Source organism: Rana temporaria, chromosome 1 (assembly GCF_905171775.1).
Source record: "Rana temporaria chromosome 1, aRanTem1.1, whole genome shotgun sequence".
NCBI classification, from domain to species: domain Eukaryota; kingdom Metazoa; phylum Chordata; class Amphibia; order Anura; family Ranidae; genus Rana; species Rana temporaria.
The window spans coordinates 359,184,871-359,205,229 of record NC_053489.1 but is presented as its reverse complement, the minus strand read 5'-3'; the positions used below and the strand labels follow the sequence as shown (position 1 = coordinate 359,205,229).

Genomic DNA, 20,359 nt, shown 5'->3' with positions numbered 1-20,359 from the left:
AGGGCAGGCAGGCGCCACCTGCCAGGAGTGAGCAAGTAGGGGATGATGCTCCTCCCCCCTCCATCCCCATCCGATGCTCCATCCCCACCCCATGCTCCATCCTCAGACCAGGCTCCATCCTCAGACCAGGCTCCATCCTCAGCCCAGGCTCCACCACGCCGACTGAGGAGCCAGAGCCGGGGCACCCTTGGCACCAGGATGTCCAAAAGAAAAAAAAAATTTTTCCTGCGGATCTTTTTTTTTTTTTAAATATCGATTTGTGCTCAGATTAGGAGCTTTTTATATTTAGTTGTCTTATGCTCATATTATGAGCTTTTTTTTTAATTTGTATAATGCTCAGATTATGAGCTTTTTTTTTAGTTTGTATAATGCTCAGATTATGAGCTTTTTTTTATTTATTTTATGCTCAAAGTTTGAGCTTTTTTTTTATTTTGTAGTCCCTACACACGGTATACCTCAGTGTGACTGGTGTGTGAATGGGGGGGGGGTGTCACTCCTGTTGGAAAAGGGGTGTCACCCTCTGCCATGTGAAAGGTGTATGAATGGACAGCAACATAATTGGGGCCTTGGCGCAGCGTTTCTGCTCCCTAATACCATGCGGTATCCTTGGGTCTAATCCAATTTTGGGTGCATGTGGGGTGTGTGTGCTAGGGACCACAGTGGTGTGCACGCGTGCATTCCACTTGTGACATGATTAATGTGTGTGTTTAACGTGCAAAGATACGTTCCACGAGACCACTCCTGATTGCTCTTCCCTCAGTAGACTGGGTAGAGTTTCTTGGGGGGGGATTGTGTGGTTCGGGGCTCAGGTCATCACGTATGTCAATCTCCAGGCCCTTTCTCTCGGCAAAGTTGTGCAGAATGCAACATGCACCGATGATCTTGCATACAAAGTTTGGGGAATACAACAGGGTACCCCCAGACTTATCCCGGCATCGGAAACGGGACTTCAGGAGGCCAAAGGTGCGTTCCACCACTGCACGGGTACGTGCGTGTGCAGCATTGTATCTTTCCTCTCCTGGGGTTTGGGGGTTCCGGAATGGAGTCATAAGATGAGGTCCCAGTGCATATGCCGCGTCACCTGGAAGGGAAAAGACAGGAGGATGTTAGTCATGCATGTGCCCCTCGTGATGTCTGCATCATGGGGGGGGGGGGGACAGTCATACCTGACACCCATGTCACTCACCAACCAGCCAGCTGTCCCCATACACGTTCTGTTCAAATTCTGTTGGGATGGGGCTCTGACGGTATATGAAGCTGTCATGACAGGACCCGGGTGTTTGGCACAGACGTGCCATATGAGGCCATGGGCATCCACTATCACCTGGACATTGATTGAATGCCAATGCTTCCTATTGCAGTATATATGCTCTATGTCACGGGGGGGGCCGTAGTGCCACATGGGTGCAATCAATGGCCCCCACGGTGCATGGGAATCTTGCAATTTGGTAGAAATCTGTCACTGCCCTCTGCCGCTGGACCTCCTGGGTGGGTTTGATGAAGTGGTGGGACATGCGTCTCAGGATTGCGGGGACAACCTGGTGCACACATCTGCTCATGGAGGATTGTGACATCCCAGCCACAATTCCACCTGTGCGCTGAAAAGATCCACTTGCCAGGAAATGCAGTGTTGCCACTACCTTGACCAGTGGCTCCACTGCATGTCCACGATGTGTCTGGCTGGTGATGTCATCATGCAGGATTGTGGCTAATTCCAGGATGACTTCATGGCTGAATCTAAACATGCGATACACCTCCGAATCCCCCATGTCAAAGATGTTCCTGCGCACTCGGTATATCCTCTCCCGTGCCCTCCTACGAGTCGGTTCACTCAGTAGTATTGCTAGAACCATGGCTGCCCCTGGCATGTTGGCACACAGATGTGAGGTCCTGCAAGTGTGGGTGCTCTGCTTGTTCAGCTCGTCCGTATTGGTGCTGCTGTAGTTGCTCTCCAGCTGACCTGTGGACGTCTGTTGCTAACTTGCCCCTGCTTTTATAAGGAGCAAGTTTGCCCTGGCCGAACAGCTTGCGCGCTTTGTGCACAAACTGCGCCTCACACGCGCAGGTTTTTGAATCAGCGTTAGTTCCTCATTTGCATATTTGCTGAGGGAAAACAATGAGCAAGTTGCACCCTGCGCAAAAATGCACATTACATGCGCCGGGGCAGAGAAACTACGTCCGTAGGAAGAAGCCTAATTTCAGGCTTAGCTCTTTTTCTGGGTCACCCGCATAGTTGCGTGGGCGCAAATCCGTACTTACGCGGCGCATATCGAGAATGCGTGGGCGCAAGTTGTACCTGAATCTACCCCCCTATGTCTAAAAGTGATCTTGCGCTAAAAGTGTAAAGTCAATACATGCAAACTGCAAAACGGTGCAAATATGTGATAAGGTGCTATCTATGTAATACCAAATGGCTCATGTATAAAAATGAAATATATAATAGATAATAAATAAATAAATAAATAAACAATGCGCTTAAATATGTTGACCCATAAACAGATACTGATGCAATAATCAAGAGTGATCAAATATATATAAAGTGTCACTGTGCAGATCAGACAAAAGTGCAGAAAATGACGAAAAGTGCAAAGCTGCAAAAAACGTGCAAAAGGTGCAAAAAATGCAAAAAGTGCTAAACGTGCAGGAGTGTACCAATGTACACAATATGAATGGTTCAATAATGCAATGTGCAAAAATATGTGAATGAGAGTCAAGTTAATAAACGTCGCCAATTAATCAATAATGGGACGAATCCTCCAATGTCTCCAAATTCTTGATGATGGTGTTTCTTTAATTGTGTTATTGAACCATGGTGTCTCTCCTTCACCAGTCTCTCAGAACTCTCACCTTACAGATATAAAAAACAGGCACATCAATTGTTTATCTTCCACTACTTTCTGATGTTAAGTTACCAGGATTAATATATCACTACTTCTCTCCTTTATGCCCTACGTACAGGGATAAGCAATTAGTGGACCTCCAGATGTTGCCAAACTACAAGTCCCATGAGGCATAGCGAGACTCTGACAGCATCAAGCATGACACCCAGAGGCAGAGGCATGATGGGACTTGTAGTTTGGCAACAGCTGGAGGTCCGCTAATTGCTTATCCCCGCCTACGATCTCTCCGTTATGTAGCAAATCACTGGAAGAGGGGAGGGGGGAGAGAGGGGGAGAGAACTCCAACCTGTGTCCAGGGAAAATCAAGGAGGAGAGAAGGCTCCGATAGTGTAGTAATTTTAGATAAAATGTATTTAACACACATACATGTAGGCTCTTACAATAAATAAAACAATAGCAAGCCTGTTAGGGTAAACTGCAGCGTTGTCCGCTGTCTTACTGTTCCCTCCGCTCCTTCTGGTATGCGCTGGCCTCAATCTCCCTACGGCGAGCGGAGGGAACAGTATGACAGCGGACAACGCTGCAGTTTACCCTTACAGGCATGCCATTGTTTTATTTTTTGTAAGAGTCTGGGTGTAGGCGCCGGCATCCTTACTAAGGGAAACAGGAAGTGAAGTCTTACAGCTTCACAGTCTGTTTCCTACTGCGCATGTGTGAGTCACGCTGTGCTTTCTGGATGGTCCCTGCTGTCTTCTGGGACCTGTGTGTCTCTCAGAAGGCGGGGGGGAGAGACCAGACATTACGTAGGATTTGACAGGTATACGCTCCCCCCTGAAAGGTGCCAAATGTGGCACCGGAGGGGGTTTGGAATCAGATGCACAGAAGTTCCACTTATGAGTGTGTAGCGCCTTTCAGTACAGGTGCTATGTCAAATTTAGTTGGGGGGTGAGAGAGTTACCTTGCTCTCATCCGTGTTGATCTGTTAAATTGGGTTTCTGTCAGCCCTGGGCTGTCCTGTGGTGTCAGAGTGTGTTCCAAAGATACCTTCCCATCTTTGGATAGCAGGTGGCGCCAGAGGGGTCCAGGCAGAGCGCCTTTCTCCAGCAGCCAATGAGAGGAGTGTTTCCCTCTCGGGGGAAAGTATTTCTGTGACAGGCGCCATTTTTGGGGGGTTCTTCGCCCGTTCCTGGTTTCAGGTGCGGCACCCATATTTAGGGTGTGCGCACATCACGGGCCCCAGCGATATGGCCTACCAGGCCGGGGCGCACGTGCCACGCGGAGTTCCTGACTCTGGGCCCTTATGGCCCGGAGCAACTGATGCTGCCAAGGGGCCCCAGTGACTTACTGGGTCCCCCACCTCTTATGAAGAATATCCCAAGCGAGTTGTGCTGTTCGGTGGGGAGTCGGTCTGAGGTGAACCCGGAGGCAGGTGATCCAATAGGGCTTAGACAATCCATCGGGGATCTGGGTGACCGGACACTGACAGGTTGTATGCTGCGAACTGTCAGTCGGTGGCCCCAAGCTATCAAGTCTACCTGAGGAAGATTCAGGCAAAATTTTGTTTACTGGGAGGATTCGCTCTATCGTCCATGTTCATGAGCATTGGGCCTGTGGCAGAGGTCTCACTGCAAATCGAAATCTTACTAGAGCAAAGTCGGTGGCAGAGACTTGTTCCTTCCCAAAAGTTCTAAGTGACGCCTTGGCTGCCAGGCCTGTGAGAGGGACCTGTCCAGGGGCACTACACCCAGTGACAGGTTCCCTCCCACACTTGCTCTTAGTTTCGGAGCTCCGCCCTCCACTGCGAGTGACAGCCCCCTCCCATACAGTTCACAGTACAAGAGCTCCGCCCTATCATTGGTGAGTGACAGGTTCCCTCCCACATTTGCTCTTAGTTTCCGAGCTCCGCCCTCCACTGCGAGTCACAGCCCCCTCCCATACAGTTCACAGTACAAGAGCTCCGCCCTATCCTTGCCCTAACCTTGGTGAGTGACAGCTCCCCTCCCACACTGCTCCTAGTTTCCGAGCTCCAACCTTTCCTGGGACTAATAGCCCTCTCATGCAGTTCACTGTTCCCGAGCTCCGCCCTCTACTGTTAGTGACAGGCCCCTCTCATACGGTTGTATTATAGGGCGGAGCTCTTGTACTGAGAAATCTCAGTACAAGAGCTCCGCCCTATTATTGGTGAGTGACAGGTTCCCTCCCACACTGCTCCTAGTTTCCGAGATCCGCCCTCTACTGCGAGTCACAGCCCCCTCTCATACCGTTCACAGTACAAGAGCTCCGCCCTATCCTTGCCCTAACCTTGGTGAGTGACAGCTCCCCTCCCACACTGCTCTTAGTTTCCGAGCTCCGCCCCCTACTGCGAGTGACAGCCCCCCTCTCATACAGTTCACAGTACCCGAGCTCCGCCCTCTTATGTGAGTGACGGCTCCCCTCCCAAATCAGCTCTCATTACCAGAGCTCCACCCTATCCTGGTGAGTAACAACCCCCATGTACTGTGCCCTCGAAAACAAAGACCCAGCCTTTAGCTGCCCGTTTGCTGCCTGCGCAACTTTTGATTGGGTGTCTTTCAATGGCTCGTAGGCCCTCTCTGTTAGGTGTCCTTGTAGTGCCTGCTGGTCCCCAGCTGCTGAGGAAGCTGTAGGCATTGCGGATCCGCCATTGCTTCGGTTCCCGGACGTCCCTGCGAGTGTCACGCCGGAGCTCCCCCACATTCCCCTTGGCAGCTCTTCCATAGACCGGCAGCATGTTGGAGGAAGCAGGAGAGGTGTTTGATAACATGCTGAAAGCGTCATTCCCGCTTACCATCATCGTCTTCATCCCCGCCGTGCTGCTCCTCGTGTCCCCGCTGCAGGCCGAGGCTGCCCATGAGTTCACCGTGTACCGCATGCAGCAGTACGACCTGCAGGGACAGAGCTACGGTCAGTGACAGCTCATAGGCCTTCACTGCCACCTACGAGCCTGACAAGCACCACGTCAGCATATACTCATTCATATTATTGTACTAGGACATAAAGCCTAACTCATGTGGGGGGTTTAGTTTTGGATAGTGGAGGGAATTACGGTTTGTGTTACGTTTTTAATTCTGTCTGTGACCCCAGTGGGGACATTTCTATTACTTCCTGCCCCTATAATGCCATTACTGGGGAAAAAAAGGTGTGGGCAGCTAAAAAAAGAAGTTAACTTTCACCAAAATGTTCTAATCTCTGTTCCCATTTCCTGTCAAGAAATGACAGAGCCTATCTCCCCTCCCCCTCCAAGAGGCTCTAGATCTTGGCGGTTCCTTTCACCTTGGGAATGAAAACACGATGGCTGGGGTTGCTAGTTTCAAAATCTATTCACAGGGATGGCTAAAAATCAGTTCTTTATAATCCAGTGGTCATGATACAGTATAGAATTGTTATGTTGTGGAGATAGTACCTAGTTTACATGAAATTACACAGCTGTGTGTGTTGATCTGTAGAAGGGTATAGGGCAGTAATGGTGAAGCTTGGCACCCTAGATGTTTCCCATTTCCCATGATGCTCATCTATACCGCAGAGTGCATGAGCATCATGGGAAATGTAGTTCCAAAACATCCAGTATGCCAAGGTTCGCCATCACTGGTACAGGGACTTGTGTGTTGGTCTTAACACTCTTCCCATTAACATGCACTCTAAACCCTGGTACACACTACTATATAAACACAAGGGGTGCAACGGATCAGAAAACATGCGGTTCGGAATGTTCACCGGATCATTTTTTGGATCGCCATTCGCCACCATATATAGTCCCCACTGTACTGTCCACAGACATCTCCCCCACTGTACTGTCCGCAGACATCTCCCCCACTGTACTGTCCGCAGACATCTCCCCCACTGTACTGTCCGCAGACATCTCCCCCACTGTACTGTCCGCAGACATCTCCCCCACTGTACTGTCCGCAGACATCTCCCCCACTGTACTGTCCGCAGACATCTCCCCCACTGTACTGTCCGCAGACATCTCCCCCACTGTACTGTCCGCAGACATCTCCCCCACTGTACTGTCCGCAGACATCTCCCCCACTGTACTGTCCGCAGACATCTCCCCCACTGTACTGTCCGCAGACATCTCCCCCACTGTACTGTCCGCAGACATCTCCCCCACTGTACTGTCCGCAGACATCTCCCCCACTGTACTGTCCGCAGACATCTCCCCCACTGTACTGTCCGCAGACATCTCCCCCACTGTACTGTCCGCAGACATCTCCCCCACTGTACTGTCCGCAGACATCTCCCCCACTGTACTGTCCGCAGACATCTCCCCCACTGTACTGTCCGCAGACATCTCCCCCACTGTACTGTCCGCAGACATCTCCCCCACTGTACTGTCCGCAGACATCTCCCCCACTGTACTGTCCGCAGACATCTCCCCCACTGTACTGTCCGCAGACATCTCCCCCACTGTACTGTCCGCAGACATCTCCCCCACTGTACTGTCCGCAGACATCTCCCCCACTGTACTGTCCGCAGACATCTCCCCCACTGTACTGTCCGCAGACATCTCCCCCACTGTACTGTCCGCAGACATCTCCCCCACTGTACTGTGCGCAGACATCTCCCCCCCCCACTGTACTGTGCGCAGACATCTCCCCCTCCCCCCCCACTGTACTGTGCGCAGACATCTCCCCCTCCCCCCCCACTGTACTGTGCGCAGACATCTCCCCCCCCCCCCCCACTGTACTGTGCGCAGACATCTCCCCCTCCCCCCCCACTGTACTGTGCGCAGACATCTCCCCCTCCCCCCCCCACTGTACTGTGCGCAGACATCTCCCCCTCCCCCCCACTGTACTGTGCGCAGACATCTCCCCCTCCCCCCCCACTGTACTGTGCGCAGACATCTCCCCCTCCCCCCCCACTGTACTGTGCGCAGACATCTCCCCCTCCCCCCCACTGTACTGTGCGCAGACATCTCCCCCCCCCCCCCCACTGTACTGTGCGCAGACATCTCCCCCCCCCCCCCCCACTGTACTGTGCGCAGACATCTCCCCCCCCCCCCCCCCCACTGTACTGTCCACAGACATCCCACTGCACTGCACTGAAGATTGTCTGCTTGCATGCTTAGTCTTACCAGAAATACAAGAGAAGCAGGTAGACCCGGACGTCATCGCGCTGCTCTGGGTAGCTCACCTAGGCCGCCGCCGTGTGTACCAAGACGGAGCTAGGCTGAAGCCGTGGCCTTTCCTAAACTCAATCCGCGGATCGTGTGGTGTGCCGATCCGAACACGTTGATCTGTTCGGATCACTGATCAATGACGATCCGTTGCACCACTAATAAACACTGAGAGCACAGAGGAGCTGCTGCACTAACTATGTGATGTTAGTACAACAATCTCTCCTGCTGTGTTTTTGGTTCTGACGGGGACCAGAACACTCCGGTCAGGGCTCTCAGCCATTGGCTAAGAGCGCTCTGATCGGGAGCAGATTGGTAGACCTTATTCGGTCATGACCCTTCCACAGAAGCCACCTGAAAGGCTGACTTCTGTTGGACCAGCTGCAGTACACATGGGCCGAATGTCAGCCGTTTTTTATTGAACTTAAGGCCACATTCACTATAATGACAGGTCGCCAGTGGCCGCAGTTATTCGCAGCTCTCTGCACAGCCGCATTCCGTGTGGTGATCACTGCAGGACACACACAAAGTGCCTCCAGCCGCAGTCATCGCAGGTAATTGCTGGCTGTGTGGAAAGCAGTGAATAGCTGCACCTGCCGGCGACCTGTCGTTATAGTGGACAGGGTCAGCAGCTGCGGAATCTCTGCTTCCTGCTGCTACTGTTCGCACCGACCCTAATCACTGGTGCAAATGTAACCTTTGGCTCCATTCACGTTTGAGCGTTCCATGAACACGCAAAAGAAAAAATGCCCTTGTGGTGCCATTCAATGTTAATGGCACCCCAAATGTGCCATGCAGATGAGTGTTTTCATGCAAAGATAAGTGCCTGAAAAGGTAAAGAAGAGGCTGCTCTATGCGTATAGCACAAATGTGCGTTCGCAATGCACCAGGTGTAAATCTAGCCTTGGCATTCATTCACAAATGCGGCCATTATTGCTACCCCTCTGAAAAATGATCCGCAGTGGATCACATTTTAGACTGCTTTTGACAGGTGGTGTGGAGGTGATATGTCATCTCCTGTGTTAACCCTCTTAATGCCAAAAATACCACCCATGTGAACAAGCCCTTAGATTCTTACGCTTATGACAAGAGGCAGAAGTCCTCGTTAATTTGGAGAATGGTTGGTTAGGGAAGCATATGGGATATCTGCTGGTGCTCATACACAATGGGGATAGTTACCTGATTGATCCAAAAGCAGCCAGGTGGGGAGACGGATGTCTTTTCTGGTGTCTTAAGGCTGGGTTCACACTGATACTACATTATGGTCATACGACTGTCATCCTACTTTGCTCTGCGACATACGTCTAACATCCATCCGACTTAAATGAACAGGACACTACTTTGACCCAACTTTGATAGTCTGACTTGTCCTTCGACCAATCAAACCAATCCCAGTGCGACATAAATTCCCCTTTCCTGCCGCTGTAATCACCATGTCGCATGTCTGATGTTTAGGACAAGGATCCTACTTTCATCCGACTTCAATGATATTCAGTAGGATCAAAGTAGTGCAGGAACCTTTTTTTTAAAGTTGGACCGACTTGTGTCGGACCAGTTAAGACATCTATCATAGGAAACCATTGATTTACAAATGTCATAAGACATGAGCTTTCAAAGTCGGAGCGTATGTCGTACCAGTGGGATCTCGGGCTCCGTTCTCATCTAAGCGATCGGAATCGGCACAATTCAAAATAGCGGCAAATTGCAGGGTGCCCAAGCGATCCCCGTCACTTCGAATGGCACCCCAATCATAGCACGATTTTTGTAGCGAGTGTCGCCCAAGGAATCGCGGTAAAATCAGGCAAACAATTACGGGGATGCCTGTCATCCAAAGGAAGTTCTTGTACTTCATTTGGGCGACAGGCCTCCTATGATTCTGTTTGCACTAAGTTACAATTCGTCAGCGGGAATTGCAACAAAATTAGTACACAGGTTTCCCCCGAAATTATCCAAAGGAACAAACACAAAAAATGTTCTTGTACGATACCAGATCGAACGATTTTCATTTAATCTGTACAGTATTTGTATTTCCAGATGAAAACAATTTGTGACATCACTTCCGAATTTTTATTCTCCTACCAGAATTTTCGAACTGTAGTAACCACTTTTTTGATATGATACGATCATGCAAAAAAAAAAATTGATGATTATTCGTCCGATAATCTCATTGTCTGTGCCAGGCTTAACAAAAGTCGCATAAAAGGAGCTTAAGGGCAGCCTAATAATAAAAGATATACAGTAAAACCTTGGATTGCGAGCATAATTAATTCCAGGAACATGCCTGTAATCCAAAGCACTTGTATATCAAAGCAAATTTTCCCATAAGAAATAATGGAAACTCAAATGATTCGTTTCACAACCATTTATTCAGAGGTCCTTCAGTCTATAATCCACATAAAAAGATTATAGCAATGTGATAAGTTGTGTGACGATAAAATATCCATCCACAAATAGAAGCCTCCACAAGGTGATTAGAAGCAAAATCCAGCAGGAGCTCCAGAGTATTAAAGAGAAGAGAGGCGCCTCTAAGTGTAGCAATAAGTTGCTAAATGTTGTACCTTCATTAAATGTAACCATATTGCTACACTTAGAGGCACCTCTCTTCTCTTTTATACTCCGTTGTGACATGACGCTACTTGTATATCAAGACAAAATGTATTAAAAAAAAATGTTGCTAGTCTTGCAAAACGCTCTCAAACCAAGGTTTTACTGTAGCTTTTTATTTTTTTTAGCAATTATACTACTGCTGTATATTGTGACAGGTCAGGAATATATTCACACAAATGTGTAAAATTACTAAAAGGTCAGTTGAAGTAGACTTTCCAGAAGATCAACCATTTACACCCCCATATCTTTCTCTTGGTAGTCAGTTTTAGCCAAGACAAAAGTCAAAGGTTTTTGACATTTCCAGTGCTGCAGTGATGTACTGCTTGCTGCTGAGGTGCTTCATGGCTGCTAAATACTGGATATAAGTGCAGTCTTGCCTTGTAGACAAGGGCTACATTTGTTTTCTAAACACTGGATATAATCATTCAAAGTCTTCAAGTTACTAAACCCTAGACATTTATCCCACCTTGAAATGATTGTGCATGCCACCAGGGATTGAACAGTAAACAATTAAAAAAAATAGACCTAGTAATACATCATTAAATGTATTCCCTAGCTAATGTGACTAGATTTCTTCTATACAGCCCAACGATACCCAAATTGGGGGCTGGGCTAATGCCGCGTACACACGATCGGTTCGTCTGATGAAAATGGACTGTTTTCATCAGACGAACCGATCGTGTGTGGGCCCCATTGTTGTTTTTCCCATCGGTGAAAAAACTTAGAACCTGTTTTAAAATTATCTGATGGTTAAAAAACCGATAGGAAAAAAACAATCGTCAGTGGGGAAATCCATTGGTTAAAAATCCATGCATGCTCAGAATCAAGTCGACACATGCTCGGAAGCATTGAACTTCATTTTTCTCAGCACGTTGTGTTTTACGTCACCGCGTTCTGACACGATTGTTTTTTTAACTGATGGTGTGTAGGCGCGACGGATCATCAGTCAGCTTCATCGGATATCTGATGGAAAAATCCATCAGACCGTTTTCATCGGATGAACCGATCGTGTGTACAGGGCATTAGTCGTATATCCTGGTGATGTTGCTTCAGCTATTACACACCCTCCCTTCCAAGCCATTCAGATTGGAGTGCATCTTTAGTCGGAGATCTGTACCGTTTGCCACAGCGCACTCGATGCATTTGAATCATTAATCTTTTATTGCTTTATTAGAGCTGAGTCTTCCAAGTTCAGATGTAACATGATAAAGAAGAATAAAGATAAAGAATTAAAGTTCAATCTCTTTTCAGATTTCTAATAATTGTTAAATTCAGAATCCAAGTTCACTGATGAGGAGTGGCTGTTCGATCATATTCATAAATTCTGTAATCTTCTCTCTGATGGTTCTTATATTTGTGCAAGGAAGGAAATACTACCAGTTTTCTAATAGTTGAAGCTGTAAATTTTTATATGTGTTTTTTTTTTTTTTTTTTGTGTAGGAACTCGCAATGCGGTACTAAACACAGAGGCCCGTACAGTAGAGGCAGACCTGCTCAGTCGGCGATGTGTGATTATGCGCTTAGTAGACTTCTCCTATCAACAGTATCAGAAAGCACTTCGTCAGTCAGCGGGGGCAGTGGTGATAATCCTGCCTCAAGAAATGGCAGCCTTGCCACAAGATATTGTGCAGGTGAGAAAATTCCCAAGTCTCCTTGTCAAATTGTGCTGCATTATATATACACTTCAATACAGGGTACCCCTCCCCCCCCCTTTCTTGCCCAGACCAGCTTTCAGCACTGTCACACTTTGAATGACTATTGCGCGATCATGCAACACTGCACCCACCCAAACAAAATTTTTATTTTGTTCCCAAAATAGAGCTTTCTTTTTGTGGTATTTGATCACCACTGGAACAAACAAAAAAAAAAAAGACCAAAAATTTTGGGGAAAAAAATAAAGTTTTGCTTTGTTTCTGTAAATAAGTACGTTTTTCTCCTCTCCAGCGCAGACCCCCCCCCCCCCATTGAGAACAGCTGATCAGCTCTCCTCTACCCTCCTATGTCTGTCAGCACGAGTGGAGGAAAAGAAGCCGATACACGGCTCTGCCTATTTATGCTGTGATTGGACGCAGCTGGTCACACATGGTAAAGATCCTACGTCGGAGGCTCTTTACCAAGATCGGTGATGTGTCACACCTCGCCAACAATCGCAGTGCTGCACGCCCCCTCTTAGCTTGTCCTGCATATGGTTCTAAACCAGGGGTCTCAACCTGTGGCCCTCCAGCTGTTGCAAAACGACAAGTTCCATCATGCCTCTGCCTGTGGGAGTCATGCTTGTAAACCTGTCAGCAATGCCTCATGGGACTTGTAGTTTCCCAACAGCTGGAGGGCCGCCAGTTTGAGACCCCTGTTCTAAACCCTCACTTTTTTTAAATTAAAATCACAAACCTTTTATACTTACCTGCTTTGTGCAATGCTGTTGCAAAAAGCAGCCACAATACTCTTCTGCTGCATCTACTGAAACAGACAGTGGGATTCGCTGTGCAGGAAAGAACCTGTAAGAGCCCTGCTGTTTTCTATGGGAAGATCGAATGAAAATGGACAGCATGTCCGTTTTCATCCGATCCGCTGGACAGATGGTGAATTTATCGCTACCTGTCTGTTTTTAGTGGATATTATCGGTTGGCAGCCTGAAAAACTGACATTTCGTATGAAAGGGGTCTTAGTCTGCAAATAAACAGGTAGAATTTATGTAGGAGAATTTGTTTAATCTCTGTGTATCACCTGAGGCTATTCACTTCACTGGGTACAGGAAAGGGTTTACAACCACTTTAAGAATATAGTTCTGTAGAGTTTGAGAGCATGGGGAAATTCATCTTTTGTTCTAGACCTTATTGCATATGGTTCTTATGTCTTTCATGTCCTCATTGTTTTGCAGCAATTCATGGATATTGAGCCTGAAATGCTTTCTATGGAGACTCAAGTCCCAGTATATTTTGCAGTGGAGGATGCAGAGCTCATATCTATATACGAACAAACTCTTGCAGCTTCTGCAAATACGGGCACCTCTTCTGCTGCTGAAGGTAACACTGTTTTTAAGATGAAGTATTCATGTAAAATGTTTTATACAAGATAAACAGACAGATTTTTACATATTATACAATTCTTTTTCTCCCCCCCCCCCCCATACAGTGCTTCTCCATACAGCCACTGCCAATGGCTTCCAAATGGTGACTAGTGGAGCCCAGAGTAAGGCTGTTAGTGATTGGCTTGTAACCAGTGTGGAGGTAAGCTATTTAAAACTAATAATTAATTTTAAATTCCAAAAGTATATATAATTCATATTTTACTGTTGTGTATGAAATATTTAAAGGTCTTAAAACTCCCATGTTAAAGTATACCTGACACAAACCTTAAGAGGGATATGATCAACATGTATAAATACAAAATTGGTCCATATAGTGAACTTAGTGTTGTTCACTCTAAAGTCATTACAGAGGACAAGGGGGCGCTATCTTCATCCAGAGGAAAAAAGATTTAGGCTGGGTTCACACTGGAGAACACGATGACTCATGGCAGGGGTCGGGTGCATCTTCAGTCACTGTTTCAGATCAGATTTTTTTTCCCCGTTTTTTCGGCTGAATTTGGACCTAAAACTGACCAAAAAACGCACCGGAATCCTGTGCAGTTCGCACCGGGGCCGCTGCGGAGATGTGTGAACCGGCCGGCTCCATAGAGCGCCAGTCGCAATCCCTTTCTATGTAGGGAAACCCGCATCCAATTTGCAATAGTGTGAACCCAGCCTTCATCTTCAAATATGGCAAGGCTTCTTCACAGTAAAAGCTGTGAAGATGGGAAATAGACTCCCTCAAAAGCTGGTTCTGGCCAGCTTAGTAGATTGCTTTAAAAAAGGCCTGGATTATTTCCTAAATGTACATAATATAACTGGATACTATCTGGATGATCAGAAAGGAGCAATTTGGTTCATGCTTTTCTTTTTTGCCTTCCTCTGGATGAATTGATGGCATAGGATTGTGTATTATTGCTTATTAGTTTTTCTAAATGATGGGTGCTCCATCTCATAAAAGAGCAATAGCGGTGGTGAGAAAGTTGCGACAGGACCAAGTTCAGGTTTTAACAGTCAAGAACATAAATCTTCTAATGAGAGAATTATTTAGGCTGCCATTGTCCAAATGTAATAATAAATCCGGTAAGCCTGGGGAAAAAAGGGGGGGGGGGGCATGCATTTACCACTGTTGGCTCAATATAGATCTCCTTGTGACTCCTATTCAATACTTATGTCTTTGAGCCATTGCCTTGTATTTAGTGCATGGTGCTTTTGTTACTAAAAACATCAGTAGCTATAGTGTTTTCTCTCTTCTTTCCACCTTTACTACCCTCCTCCCTTCATCCCATTACAGTGTTGTATCACTATTGGCATGACAAAAGTAGAATGACAAATTGCAGGAATGGTGCTGTATTTTGTTGTAATACTGACAAGTTTTATGTACACCATACTTTTCCTGTCAGGACTTCAAAAATGTAAAACAAAGTTATGACAAAAAAAAATAAAGGGGCTTGCAACACAAGTGGTATCCAGGGATGCTTTGCAGGTGGTGTTATATTGTTTCTGTGGTGGGGATTTTCTGAACCATTATTGTCACTTTGCTTTGATCTGCACAAATGCTGGCCATAGGTCTCAGGAGTGAAAGCAGTAATGTGACCGTGGAGGTTTTTTTTTTTTTTCAAATAGTATGGTATTGTATAGTGGTGGGCAGTTTGCTCTAAAGACATTAGGCTGCATTCACACTATAGCATTTTGATCTGCCCGCAATCTTAAAGTGCTAATGTGTGAATGACAAATTGTGGCACTCGCATTTGAGATGCAATTCATTTGAATGACACCTCAAATCGTGGTGCGGGTCTGCTGCGATTGTCGCTCGATAATTTGCGCTGCAATCCGCATTGCGGGAAGCATGTCACCCTAACATAGCTCCTGAAATTGTTTTGGGCGACATGCCTCCCGCGATGCAGTTTGCCGTGATTGCAGCCTGAATTGTCGCACAACAATCGTGGCAGACCCGCACCGCAATTTGAGGTGTCTTTCAAATGGCATCTCAAATGCAAGTCCCGCGATTTGTCATATACACATCGGTGCTGTCAAATGTGCCCGCTAGGGGTGCACCGAATGTTTTTTTTTTTTTTTTTTTGGTGCTGAAACTGATAATGGAAAAATACACTAGGCTGAAAATTGCCGATACCGAATATGACTACGATAATAGTATTAGCAAAATTTCCATGCGGTGCACCTCTAGCAGACATGGTACAGGAGGTGGTCAGAGACTGGGGACAGGAGGTGGTCAGACTGGGGACTGGGTACAGGAGGTGGTTGGGGACTGGGTACAGGAGGTGGTCAGAGACTGGGTACAGGAGGTGGTCAGACTGGCGACTGGGTACAGGAGGTGGTCAGACTGGGGACATGATGGAAGAGATAAATGCAGCCTCACCAGTGCCTGTCAGATGCAGCCTCGCCAGTGCCCATCATGTAGCCTGGCAGTTCCCTCCCTCCTCGCGGCGATCTCAGTGTGTCACGGAGCTTAACTACACAGGCCATAGTAACAATGTCCCGCCTCCTGTGATCATGTCACACTGATTCAATGTCCCATCATTGGATTAGTGTGCCGCCTGTCACAGGAGGCGGGACATTGTTACTGTGGCCTGTGTAGTTAAGCTCTGTGACACACTGAGATCGCCGTGAGGAGGGAGGGAAGGCGGAGAGGACTGCGGCGCACCGCGCCCGAAATACACCCACGTAATGGGCAGCACCCGCCCCATTTTCGGCTCAATTATCGTCAATCATCTTTCGGCGAAATGCTTTGGCGGCCAAAATTTTGGTGCATCCCCAGTGCCCACGATTCAAATGCTGTAGTGTGAATGCAGCCTGAGCCATGAAATTAGCATTGTCCACTCCACATGGCAAAAACTCCAGTTATCTACCTGGTATTGTAAAGTATTATTTTTATATTATTATTAATTCATTGATCTCTTGTCTTTATTTATGCAGGGACGTTTGACTGGTCTTGGCTCAGAAGACCTTCCTACCATTGCCATTGTTGCTCACTATGATTCATATGGAGTTGCTCCGGTAATTCTCACACACCCATGCATTCTAATGTAGTGTACAAGACATTCTGTATGTGATCTAATTTTTACTGCAATATTAATGCAATATTGCGTGTTTAAGTGAAATTGGAGAAAATGGATAAATACACATACATATATGCATATCATCTCGGGTGAAGCACAAAACTCTAAAGCTCCCTTTTTCAAATCCTTTTATAGTTCCCTGGCTATGCTTTCATAGCAAACCTGTGAACATTTTAGAAGTATAGTTTTTTTTAAACATTTTAGAAACAGTTATGCTGTCGCAACTGATAACACTTTTATTCTATGCAGTGGCTGTCATATGGGGCCGATTCCAATGGAAGCGGGGTGGCTATCCTTCTAGAGCTGGCACGTCTCTTCTCACGACTCTACACTTACAAGCGAACACATGCCAGGTCAGATTCCCAAACATAGCACTCTTGACCTAGTCGTACCAGCCCTGCAACATGTTTGTTTCTCTCTGGCTGGGCCTGAATGAAGCAAGGCCTTAACCACAATCCATATCATGCTTGTAGTTGAACAAATGCTTTTTTTTGCAGAGTTTTAAGCCATTGTTTCTTGCATTGGCTACATTTTCTGTCATTTGAAGGTGTACATTTTTACCTTCCTCACTTCTGTACTGTTTTTTTTTTTTTAGGGACATGGAAAAAGTTTGTGTGTGTGTGTGTGTGTGTGTGTGTGTTTTTTTTTTTTTTTTTTATTTTTTATTTTTTTTGATAAGCCTGTAAATAAGTGGTTCAAATAGCCTATTTTTCTGTAAATACTATGTGTGCGCTTGTCTCCTAATATCCCAGTGGTGTAAAGGTCCAATGTACACCAATTAACTGTTTAAAGAATGTAATATACTGCAGTGGAGCAGTGTATAGACGGTGGTCTAGTGTATGTAATATGCAGCACGGCATACAGAATGCAGTGGTCTTGACTATTTAACATGAAGCAAAATGTACAGAGTGCAGTGATTATGATTAAGCTCCAGTGGGCGGAGCAAAACGTCATGGGGGGTGCCATTGGTGGAGACTCATGGGCTGAGGGGAGTGTGGCACTTGTGCATCAGTCTACGATATGAGATATAAGTATAGCACGATGTGCAAAGTGCAGTGGTCCAGATTATGTCACATGCATTACAATATAAATAGCGCAGTGATCAGGAGTATCTAAAGTGCAGATTACAGTGGTTTATAATATGTACCACACACTGAGGCATACAGAGTGTATGAAATCTCTGTACATATGTATGTGCTTGTATACTATGTATTTGTACAAAGTTTAATGGTCCAAAGTAGGGAACTTACAATGCAGCATACAAATGGCATACAGCATGGTGGGCAATAGTCTTCTTTACATTGGTGGTTAGTAGAAAGGTGTCCCCATATTTTGGTGGAAGAATGTTCCTACAGATGGCCAAAGATAACTTTTTATCTAGTTGTTGCTTGCATAAAAGGTGACTCCCCACTAGTCCATGGCTGCTGAGTGACTAGTAACCTCTGCATCTATGCAAGAATTATGCAGGCACCAACCATCACGTAATGGATCAATCCACCTGCACGTTTGGTGCATGGACAGGTGCAGTTGACTAATTTCTATAAATACCAATCAGTACCCTCATGTTGCATTATATGTATCCTCAGCAATATGGTGGCAGAGAAAGCCTTCGGGCTTTCACATTGAAGCCTGCAAGGCACGATTTTTCTAGTGCTGAACCGCCTGAAAAACTTGTCGGTGTGAAAGGGGCCTTAGAGACATAGTCAAAAGGCACCACTGAGCTAGTACAAAGAAGAACATGATCATAAATATCATTAATGAGAAGCACAACTAGAAGCTGGTATTTCTGCCAGCCTTGTTCACTTCACCACTGGTCAATTTGGCCACTCTCCAAAATGACTAAAGCCTGGTACACAACACTGTGAACAGTGCTCTCCACCATTGGCCGAGAGCGCTGATTGGGAGTCGGTTTCCAGCATGCTCGTCTAACAGCAGTCTGTTAGACAGGGTGGCATTCACACAGGCCGAATGATGCCAGACATTCAGCCCATGTGTACAAGGCTTTAGTAGTAAGGTCTGGGAGGGATGAGTATTTGCAAACTGAGTATTTGCATAATTTTGATTTTATTAGGATTTGAGCCTCCCTGGGTGCTCTAGAAGACAATAGAGGATATTTACTGACACCTAGAGGTGCCTGCCAAGTTATCACCGAGACAGTGTTTTAGAATAAGTACTTGAATTGCTCTGGAAGGAATCAAATGTTTTTTTTTGGACCTTTTGTATATGCAGTTGCACAAATCTGCTTTTTCCTTTTATTTACTGGATCACATAGTAACTGTCCAATTTGATATTGCCTGTGTTTTTTTATTTTATTTATACAATGTCCCTGTTTTTTGTGATTATTTTAATTGTTGGTGTCACCTGCCCTTAAATTCACATTTCTCCCATGCACAGTTACAATCTGCTGTTTTTCGCATCAGGAGGAGGGAAGTTTAATTATCAGGGAACAAAGAGATGGTTAGAGGATCATCTGGATCACACAGGTACTATAGCATGCTGACCTAGAAGCAGCATTGCAAATGCAACCACTGAAAATCAGTCAAAAGAAACCTGTCACAAGAGAATCCTGTGGACTGCTGTTGGCTGACCATCTCCTAAAAAGACTAGTTGAAATATTATTTATTATTTTTATACTAACGCATTTACGTTTTTAAAAGATCTGCACTAGTGCAGTAATTTTTTTTAAGGCCAAGTGTTCAGCCTGAGAGCCGGGAAACTGGCATTTTTAGAAGGAAGTCAGTAGTGGCAGCCCACATCTTTCTTTAGAGGTTCCCTGTAATGGCAGGGATTGTATGTGTTTGGCTTAGAACATTTTTATTTATTTTTTATAAAATATTTATTTTAGCTGATGGCAAACTTCTTCAATGTTCTGTTATCAGTTGCTTGTCTTTTCCACTTATATTTTGATAAGCAAATGTGGGAGGGGTTTTGGGACTGCATCCTAAATGTTTTGTTCTAATCCTTCTAATTTTATATATATTAGATTCTAGTCTACTTCAAGAAAATGTGGCCTTTATACTTTGCCTGGATACAATTGGAAGTGGAAATAGTTTGCACCTCCATGTTTCCAAGCCTCCCAAGGAGGGCACCTTGCAGCATGCTTTCCTCAACGAGCTGGAAACGGTAAATGACTAAAATTCAAAACAAGTGTACCTCTTAACCCGTTGGAAATAAGTTTACCGCTTTGCCATTATTCTGCCTAGAATTGTTTTTTCTGTACAAGCTTGAACTGAAACGACGCATATGATTGGTTGCTGTTAACAAAAGTGTGGGGGAACCAGGAGTGTGAACTATTGTGGGAGTGTGAAAAATGTTTTTTTCCATTCCTGCTAGAGTACTTTAATTTCTATACATTTATTTTTGGTAAAGATCATCTCCAATCAGTTTCCTGAAGTGAAATTTTCTATGGTTCATAAGAAGATCAACCTGGCAGAAGACACATTGGCCTGGGAGCATGAGCGATTTGCTATCCGAAGACTTCCCTCTTTCACCATCTCTCATCTAGATGGACATCGCAGTGGTCATCGTAACAGTGTCTTGGATCTCAGGTAAGATGGTCACCAACATTTTGGGAAAATAATGCCAACATTGTATTCTAAGAGAGTGTGTGCATGCTTGTTAATATGGTAGC

General features: G+C 45.9%; 1 protein-coding gene across 1 annotated transcript in view; it reads left to right on the top strand.

Annotated features, from left to right (window-relative positions):
• The first annotated feature begins 5,377 nt into the window (after positions 1-5,377).
• The window catches only part of NCLN (nicalin), a 35,559-nt gene continuing 20,577 nt past the window's right edge, over positions 5,378-20,359 (top strand). The window contains exons 1-9 of the mRNA XM_040321739.1: positions 5,378-5,762; positions 12,022-12,212; positions 13,460-13,604; positions 13,714-13,808; positions 16,586-16,666; positions 16,978-17,081; positions 19,123-19,211; positions 19,712-19,851; positions 20,098-20,276. Of these exons, the coding sequence (XP_040177673.1) occupies positions 5,588-5,762; positions 12,022-12,212; positions 13,460-13,604; positions 13,714-13,808; positions 16,586-16,666; positions 16,978-17,081; positions 19,123-19,211; positions 19,712-19,851; positions 20,098-20,276 (1,199 nt within the window). The 5' untranslated portion in view covers positions 5,378-5,587. The remainder of the gene's footprint in view (positions 5,763-12,021; positions 12,213-13,459; positions 13,605-13,713; positions 13,809-16,585; positions 16,667-16,977; positions 17,082-19,122; positions 19,212-19,711; positions 19,852-20,097; positions 20,277-20,359) is intronic.